This window comes from Mirounga leonina, unplaced genomic scaffold (genome assembly GCF_011800145.1).
Source record: "Mirounga leonina isolate KUSES-001 unplaced genomic scaffold, KU_Mleo_1.0 Mir_53, whole genome shotgun sequence".
Taxonomy (NCBI): domain Eukaryota; kingdom Metazoa; phylum Chordata; class Mammalia; order Carnivora; family Phocidae; genus Mirounga; species Mirounga leonina.
Window position 1 is genome coordinate 18,735,714 of NW_023270807.1, and position 9,577 is coordinate 18,745,290.

Consider the following 9,577-nt stretch of genomic DNA (forward strand, 5'->3'; position numbering starts at 1 on the left):
TGGAATACAACCACACTCATTCATTTATACATGGCCTATAGCTGCCTTTACACAATCGCAGAACCGCGTTGGGGCAGGACCATGTGGCCTGCACAGCCTGAAATATTTACTGTGTGGCTCTGTACAGAAGAAGTTTGCCAACCCTGGCCTACAGCCTGAGGGGAGAGAAAGACAACCCTATGGGCTAACCAGAGACCAAGTTTCAAGATTCTATCTTACATCACACTGCAATCACATGGTCTCATTGGGCTCTTCCAGTGGCCCCGGGTTAATAGATGGGACAAGGGAGGAAATGAAGACACAGAGAAGTCATGTGATTTCCCCCAAGGTCTCCCTGCTGGCTAATAAGAGGCCAGCTTCCATCTCTCCACCTCACTCTCACACTCTGTTGCCAATGTCACACTGTCTGCTGGTGGAGTTCATGCCCCAAATATTCTTTAGCCCCTCCTGTGTGTGGCAGGGGCTTTGTCAGGCACTAGGGATACAACGGTGAGAGGGGCACCCCTCGTGGACCTGACATCGCAGCAGGAAGGCAGGCAATTCATCATCACTTTTTGTGCTGAGTGCTGGGAAGGAAAGGCACAGGACACGGTGAGAGCAGACCCCAAAGTGACCTAATTTAGTCTGGGGTATCAGGAAGCACTTCTGGAATGAGGTGATAGTTCAATTAAGACTAAGGTAGGAGGGGCGCCTGGGTGGCTCAGTTGGTTGGGCGACTGCCTTCGGCTCAGGTCAGGATCCTGGAGTCCCTGGATCGAGTCCCGCATCGGGCTCCCTGCTCGGCAGGGAGTCTGCTTCTCCCTCTGACCCTCCCCCCTCTCATGTGCTCTCTCTCATTCTCAAATAAATAAATAAAATCTTTAAAAAAAAAAAAAGACTAAGGTAGGAGGTAGGAGGCAGGGAATATCAATGTGAAGACTAGGGGCAGAAAGGGATTTAGTGAGTTCAAGAAGCTGAAAGGCCAGAGTGGCGGGAATGACGTCGGCAGGGGGGTAGTGGCAGGAGATCAGACTGAAGAAAACAGGGAGCGGCCAAGTGATGCAGCAAGTTGTAGGTCACATTAATAATTGGAGGCTTGATCCTAAAACTGATAGGACGATATTACAAAATGCTATAGTTTGGGTTCCTCTGAAAGCAGAGCCTGAGGCAAGGACCCAGGTGCAGGCAGTTTATTTGGGAGGTGATTCCAGGAAGCCAGGGCAAGGAGCAGGGAAAATGGGAAGAGAGACATGGGAAACCCATTAAAGTGTATGTTACTGAGCTGATACCCAGGTGTGCAACTGGGGCTCAGTCCTGCTGGGGGCCTTCTATTGGCCTGTGTGGAGAGTGCCCTGGTTGAGAGTCTCCCATGTGCTTTTTTTGGGGGGGGGTGCTGGTAGTGGGCATAGAACTATACACCACAGCACACTGAAGTCAGGTGGGACAAGGTGATGAGATAGGGCAGCAGGGACACAGTGTTTGGTGCAAATGATTTTAGACAATTAGATTCATGTGTTTAAAGTAATCCCTTCATACTGGAATGGAGAGGGGTAGAATGGAAGCCAGGAACCCTACAGAGGAGATTATTCTAGTGGTAGAGGTGGTAAATGATAATGGGTTGAATGGGAGGTTAGCAGGGAGAACCCAGAGAAGTAGGTGGATCAGATAAATATACAAGTTGGAATCTATGGGTCTAGGTGGCCAATGCTGGGCATACAGAGGGAGGTCAGGAGGATGTGCAGGTTTTGAAGGGATGGTAGTGTCATTCATAAGATAGGGAACACTGAAGGAAAAACAGGTTTGGGGCAAGAGAGGGAAAATGTTGGATAAAAGCTCAGTTTGGGATATAATGAGTCTGAAGTGTCTACAAGCATCCAAATAGAGATGTTGAGAAAGTGACTGGATATAGATGGGTATAGCAGGCAGGCCCTAAAATGGTCCCTGAAGACTCCCACCTCCTGGTATTCAGAGCCTGGGATAACACCTCTCCTTCAATGACTTGCTTCTAAGCAATGGAATACAGCAGTGTGAAAGGAGGTCACTTCTGGGATTAGTTTACAAAAGCAAAAAGATGTGACTTCCACCTTGGTAGAAGACTCTCTCAAGGACTTCATGGTCCCCACATCTTGAAGCAAGGTGCCATGTTGTGAGCTGCTCTTTGGAGAGGCCCACATGGCAAAGGACTGAGGACAGCTTCTAACCAATAGCCAGGAGGGACCTGAGGCCCTCAGTGCAACCACGAGGGAGGTATGGAATGCTGCCCGCAATCACGTGAGTAAGCCTGGAAGTGGATCCTTTCCCAGTCCAGCCTTGAGCAAAGACCCCAGCACTGGCCAACACCTTGACTGCAGCCTCATGAGAGACCCTAAAGTAAAGAATTCACCTAAACCATGCCCAGACTCCTGACTCACAGAGATAATAAGAGATAATAAATGTGTGTAGTTTTAAACCACAAATTCTTGGGGTAAATGGTTACACAGCAACAGATAACTAACATAGTGGACTCAGCCTGCAAAGGGCAAGTGGAGTGGGGCGATGAAGATAGTGGTCCCCAGACCACCACATGTGTAAATGATCCAAATTAAGTCACTTAACTTCTCAGAGTTTCAGTTTCCTTTCCAATAAAATGTTTCTAAACCTGCTCGTTACTATGTCACAATAGGATAAGACACCTTGAAAAGGTACTAGTGCAATAAACAAATCTAAAGTAGAAATGTGTTTAAGACCTCTGCCATGAACATTCCAGAGCCAACAGTCACCTAGCCCACAGAAATCATTGTCTGAGTCTTTCCTCCATGCCTCCCACCCACCCCCCTTTAGAAATTTTTCAATGACGAGACATGCAGAGGGTAGAGTTAAAACAATGTTGACAATGTGTTGTTGAGGATGAACTGATGTGAGTGAAGAATAAAACTTACTTTTTAATGGCAATCAGTTCCCCAGATTCAATGCTTCGTCCCAGTAGGACGGAACCATAGGTTCCATCCCCGAGTTGCTTGATCGTTGTGTATCTATTCATGGTGTGCCCGCTCAGGCCGGACACTCATCTCAGGGCCGAGGCGGTGCAGTCCTGCAGAGGCGGCAGGCCTCCCCGGAGTGTAACCAGATTTTTCGATGGCAGCACCAGCACAAGGTATTCAATAGAACGTGACTATCTCCCAAATACATATTTTCAAAGATCAGTCTTCTGCCTGTAGAGAAAAATGACAGACAAGGGTAACTGCTAATGTGCATTTTAAGTTTGTGTATTTTTATTGTCTAAATCAGGGGTCAGCAAACGAAAACCAACCTCCCCCCTCCCACCCGCCACCTGTTGTTATAAATAAAGTTTTATTGGAACACGGTCATGGCCACTCATTTGCATATTGTCTACAGATGTTTTCACACACAAGAGCAGAATTCAGTAGTTTTGACAGACTATATGGCTTATAAAATGTAAAATATTTATGATCTGGGTCTTTATGGAAGAAGTTTGCCAACCTCTGGCCTAAATAATGCTCTTTTAAATTTTTATAAGATGAGAGATACCATTCTTGGAAAGTGAATTTGTCACTGACTCAGAAATGAATCAGTTGCAATCCAATGCTTTCTGCTGACCAGCCACTGAGGGCAAACATTGCATGAAAACTAAGGTCGACAAAACTGCTGAGCTACAAAAATCTGTACTAAATATACTGTGTTCTGTGTAATTCTGCTACGATTTACAATGTAACAAAACCAAGAAATGTTAAAATTAAAGTTCTCCTGATACAGAATTTACATGTGCCAAACGAACTATTTGTGGGTAGGCATCAACAGTATTATTTTTACTACTAGACATACAGAAGCTAAACAAAGAACAACTAATTTCTTTTTTTACTTACTTTTTATTTATTTTTTAAGATTTTATTTATTTTTCGACAGAGAGAGACAGCGAGAGAGGGAACACAAGCAGGGGGAGTGGGGGAGGGAGAAGCAGGCTTCCTGCTGGGCAGGGAGCCTGACGCAGGGCTCAATCCCAGGACCCTGGGATCATGACCTGAGCTGAAGGCAGACGCTTAACAACTGAGCCACCCAGGTGCCCAGAACAACTAATTTCTTAAGGTCTGTATGTAGGGTGTGCCCTTTTAAAAGTCATTCAGTTGTGTTTTCTTTAATAACAAATCATTGGGTTTGTAATTTATAAAATTAAGTCATTCAATCTACCTATAATAAAGAAAATGTAGTAATAACTTAAGTGATTGCAATGCTTTTATGTAAACATTAATAAAATATAAATGCTAAATTAAAAATAAAAGTTGTTTGTTTGTTTTAAATGTAAGCTCTACGCCCAACATGGAGCTTGAACTCACGACCCTGACACCAAGAGTTCTCACATGCTCTACCAAATGAGCCAGCCAGGCACCCTGAGGGAAATATGGCTGTCAAACTAATTATGTGAAAAATCAAAAGACCAGAAAATACTGATTAGAAGTATGTGACATTCTGCAACTAAATCCAGTCCACACAGCTTCTCCTTCCAAAAGAATTCCAATCAATAAATGTAGAAGGAAAGAGGGAAATAAAAAATTCACTGTTAGACAAATACCACAGTAAGATTTGTTGCAGACAATAGTCACTGATGGATGCACATATGAGTGGATGAAAGGTTGAGGAGAAACAGGATATTTACATAGTTTCAAAGTATCTCTGAGATGGATGTGAGGGCGATCTGGCTGCGACATCTATCACCCCATTGATCACCAGGGTTGATTCGGCTGATCTGGCTGGCTAGGCGGGTGTCCCCTTCCTCCCTCACCGCTCCATGTGCGTCCCTCCCGAAGCTGCGCGCTCGGTCGAAGAGGACGACCTTCCCCGATAGAGGAGGACCGTTCTTCGGTCAAGGGTATACGAGTAGCTGCGCTCCCCTGCTAGAACCTCCAAACAAGCTCTCAAAGTATCTCTAAGATACTTATTAACTTCAAAGGGAAAGATGGTAACTCCATAGGGAAAAATCCAGCAGAAACTTCCTTACCCAAGTGATCAAATTCAATGTCACCATTAATAAAACTTACGACATCATGAACTTGGATATGATGCTCTGAGAAGGGCACATCCCTTCCGTGGTATTATCAAAAATGCAGATTTTTGATTAATCATAAGAAAACCTCAGACTAACCCAAAATGAGGGACATTCTACAAACGACAAATAGTCTCCAATAGTGTCAAGATCATAATAGGCAAGGACAGGCTTAGGAACTGTCACCGATTGGAGGCAATTAAAGACACAGCTAAGTGCAATGTGGGATCCTGAATAGGACCCTGGAACAGAAAAAAGACATTAGTGGAAAAGTTGGTGAAATCTGAATCAGGTCTATAGTTTAGTTAATAGCACTGTACCAATGCAAATTTCCCAGTTTTGATCATTGTTCTATGGTTATAGAATTTGTTAATATTAGGGGAAGCTGGGTGAAGGATTTCTAGGAATTCTCTGTATGGTTTTCTGTAACTCTTCTGGAAGTCTAAAATTAGTTTGGAATTAAAAAATAAATCCAGGGGCACCTGGCTGGCTTACTCAATAGAGCATGTGACTTTTTTTTTTTTAAGATTTATTTATTTATTTGACAGAGAGAGCACAAGCAGAGGGAACAGCAGAGGGAGAGGGAGAAGCAGGCTGAGCAGGGAGCCTGATGTGGGGCTCGATCCCAAGACCCTGGGATCATGACCTGAGCCGAAGGCAGCCGCTTAACCAATTGAGCCACCCAGGTGCCCCGAACATGTGACTCTTGATCTCAGAGTTCTAAGTTCGAGCCCTACCTTGGGGTAGAGATTACTTAAAAATTTTTTTTAAAATAAAATCTTAAAAAAATAAATCCAGTCATAATCTACTAAATGGGAGAAGATATTTGCAAATGATGTATCTGATAAGGGGTTACTATCCAATACATATATGAACTTATACAACTCAATACTAAAGAAACTAAAAATGGGCAGAGGACCTGAATAGACATTCTTCCAAAGAAGACATACAGATGGCCAACAGACACATGAAAAGATGCTCAACATCTCTCATCATCAGGGAAATGCAAATCAAAACCACCACCAAGATATCACCTCACACCTTTCAGAATGGCTAACATAAAAAACGCAAGAAACAACAAGTGTTGGTGAAGATTTGGAGAAAAAGGGATACTCATGCACTGTTGGTGGGAATGCAAACTGGTGCAGCCACTGTGGAAAACAGCATGGAGATTCCTCAAAAAATTAAAAATAGAATTACTATCTGATTCAGTAATTGAACTACTGGGTATTTCTCCAAAGAAAACAAAAACACGAATTCAAAAACATATGCACCCTTATGTTTATTGCAGCATTATTTAGAATAGCCAATATATGGAAGCAGCCAAGGGTCTGTTGATAGAAGGATGGATAAAGACGTGTTATATATACACAATGGAATATTACTCAGCCATCAAAAAGAATGAAATCTTGCCATTTGCAACAACATGAACGGACCCAGAGAGTATAGTGCTAAGTGAAAGAAGTCAGTCAGAGAAAGACAAATACCATATGATTTCACTCATATGTGGAATTTAAGAAACAAAACAAAACAAAAAGAGACCAAAAACCAGACTCTTAAATATAAAGAACTGTGGTTGCCAGAGGGGAGGTGGGTGGGGGGATGGGTGAAAAAAATCCAGTCTATGTTCTTGCGAAGGTTGTGTGGGTCTTTGGGAAACTTTAAATGTAAAGGTTATGTCTGCTTTCATCACACTCTATCATATAACTGGAGAGCTTTCAGAGATCAAATTTCCCCCGCCCCAAACTCATTCCCCTCCCCCAGAGCTATTTTAAGGCCTCTGATTAAAGGAGCATTTTCCTTCCTCTTGAAGGATGACAGGATCAAACATCCGGCAACTTCCTACAGCAGCTCTTTACAGTGATATATCCCACTGCTGGTTAATAAATACTTAAAAAGCAACTCCTATGCAACAGACCCTATGTTCAACCCTGGGGATACAAAGAATATAAAATATTGTTCCTTTTTTCAGAGATCTTAGGGTCTCATGGCAGGGGGATGAAGGTGGTGGGTGGACCCAGATATGTACTCATGAACATGCACTAAGATATATCAAGTATGCTTAGGTTTCAGGTACAGGACATGGGAGAGGTTAAAGAGAAAGCCCCCTGGCTTCCAGCTGGGTCAACTCCATCTGGGCTAAGGATGGGCATAAGCAAAGTCTTCACAAAAGATGGAGCTTGAGAGAACAAGAAAAGTAGGTGTTTTGTAAGGGAAGATGTTCTAGCAGTCCAAGGAGCAGAAACAAAGGCACAGGGGCTTCAACATGGGAGGGAGGGAAAGGTGGGGAGCTTGGAACTGGAGAGAGAGAACCCCAGAGTTCTGTTTGTGGAGGGCCTCACAAGGATTTTGAAAAACGTAGGCTTCGACTGAATCCTGTACCAAAGGAGACAAAAGTGCTGCAAAGGACATCACTGGGCCAATGGAAAGGATTGGAATATAGATGGTAGATTAGGTAAGAGTATCGCATCTGTATTACATTTACTGAAGCTGGTATCTGTCTTGTGGTCTGTAAGAGCACAGTCTTATTTTTAGAAAATACACCCTGAAGGATTTATAAGAAAAGGACCATGATGCATGCAATTTATTCTCAACTGGGTAGAACAAAAATATTGTGTGTGTGTGTGTGCACGCGGTGGGGGGGGAATGGTGTGAGTGTAGACAGAGAGGGAACAAATGGGGTAAAATATTAACAATAGGTAAATTTGGATAAAGGTATATGGGTGTTCTTTGTACTATTCTTGCAAGTTTTCTGTATGTTTGAAATTATTCTACATTAGAAGTTTAAGAAGTTCTCCCCCAAAATGGTAGAGGAAGGGAACCTTTAAAAAGATACATGTCGCAAACATTTTATTTCAGCTTAAGACATACAAGTGTAGATTTATTCAATAAAACCTAATATTAGAACATTATCATATATCATGGCTGTGTCTCAATATGACACAGAAAGAGTACTTGAACCACAGCATAAGCAATTTTTGACTCTGTGTTTGTGTTCCCTTTTTTCTTCTTTTTCCTATTTACCTCCATCTATTTTTTTATTTTAAAAGATTTTATTTATTTATTTGACAGAGAGAGAGAGCACAAGCAGGGGGAGGGACAGAGGATGAGGGAGAAGCAAGCTTCCTACTGAGCAGGGAGCCCGACATAGGGCTCAATCCCAGGACCTCAGGACCTCAGGATCCCAGGACCCCAGGACCACAACCTGAGCAAAAGGCAGATGCTTAACCAACTGAACCACCCTGGTGTCCCAAGGTTTTTTTTTTAACTTAAGAATAACATGATCAGATTTGCATTTTGTAATCCAGTTAATCAGAATATTTTTCTTAATATCCAACTAAAACTTGCCTGTTCTAATTTAAGCTAATTTCTTCATGCTTTGTTTTGATGCAAATATAAACTATCCCACAAAAATGTGTGTACATGAAATTAGTAATCAAAAGTGTGTCTCTCAGCCTTCTGCTTTAGTTACACAACCTTTCCTCATAGGAGGAAAGGATTTTTGTGGTGGCCCAAATATGATGACTTTTTCCACTCCTTTAATTATCTTTGGCATTCATCTATGAATCCTCACACATTTCTCCATCCTCTTGATGAGCTGTGGTGACCAACCTTAATAATGATGTACATTTCAGTAGCATGTGGGCTCTCCCCCACTTTTTTTTTTTGCAACAGCATTATACTCCTGATTCATATCTATAAATTATTAATCGTAGAAGCCTTTCTTTGGTAGTTAATGTCCCACTACTTCCTCATCCAATTAAATTGTATAATTGGGACAATGCTTCTAGATTATCATCAAGAAAGCCATTTGTGAAAGAATTAAGAACTTCAGTGAAGTCAAGATAGAGTGAGTCATTCATTTAACACACAGTCGCCCTCACAACTTCTCCTTGTTACAGTTTGTCATACTATCATAGAACAAAATTCCATTACTCTAGCAACATCTGACTCTTACCATGCCATGATAGCTGCTTTTTAATCTTAACGTTATTTCAGGTAATTTCATAGTGATTGTACAATGGATCAAACTAGTGTCTCTTTGGGCACTGATGTCAGGTTGACAGTGTACAATTTTACTGAACCTTTGCTAAGATGCTAAGCATTATGCAAGTCTTTGGGGGCACACTATGAGTAAGGTAAGGATCCTTCCTTAAATAACTCACAACTGACACGATCATGAAAAATATAGAAAGTACTATGAGAACATGGTAGAGAGAACAACCAACTCTTGGGTGGAGGCAGGGATCTGACAACCCTTCAGAGAAGAGGCAGTACTGAGGTTCTGAAGAATGAGCAAGGTTTTATTGTACAGAAAAGGGAGAGAAAGGAATTATAGATGGAGGAAATTATGTGCCAAAGGTTGGTGGTACAGGACCCTGGCACATGCCCAGTGGTTCCATCCCTGGCTGAACATTAGGATCACCTTTTAACAAATACTGATGCCCAGGCCCCACCTCTAAGGGTCAGGTCAGGGGTAGGGAATGAGTTTCAGTAGTTAAGAAAGCTCTTCAGGGGGTACGTGCACCCCGATGTTTATAGCAGCAATGTCCACAATAG

At 42.4% G+C, this 9,577-nt stretch overlaps 1 protein-coding gene across 2 annotated transcripts in view; it reads right to left on the reverse strand.

Moving 5' to 3' along the window:
* CILK1 (ciliogenesis associated kinase 1) overlaps positions 1–9,577 on the reverse strand; it is a 56,162-nt gene that overhangs the window by 32,738 nt on the left and 13,847 nt on the right. For both annotated transcript variants that reach the window (XM_034991686.1, XM_034991687.1), the window contains exon 2: positions 2,898–3,170. In XM_034991686.1, coding sequence (XP_034847577.1) covers positions 2,898–2,998 — 101 coding nt within the window. In that variant the 5' untranslated portion in view covers positions 2,999–3,170. The remainder of the gene's footprint in view (positions 1–2,897; positions 3,171–9,577) is intronic.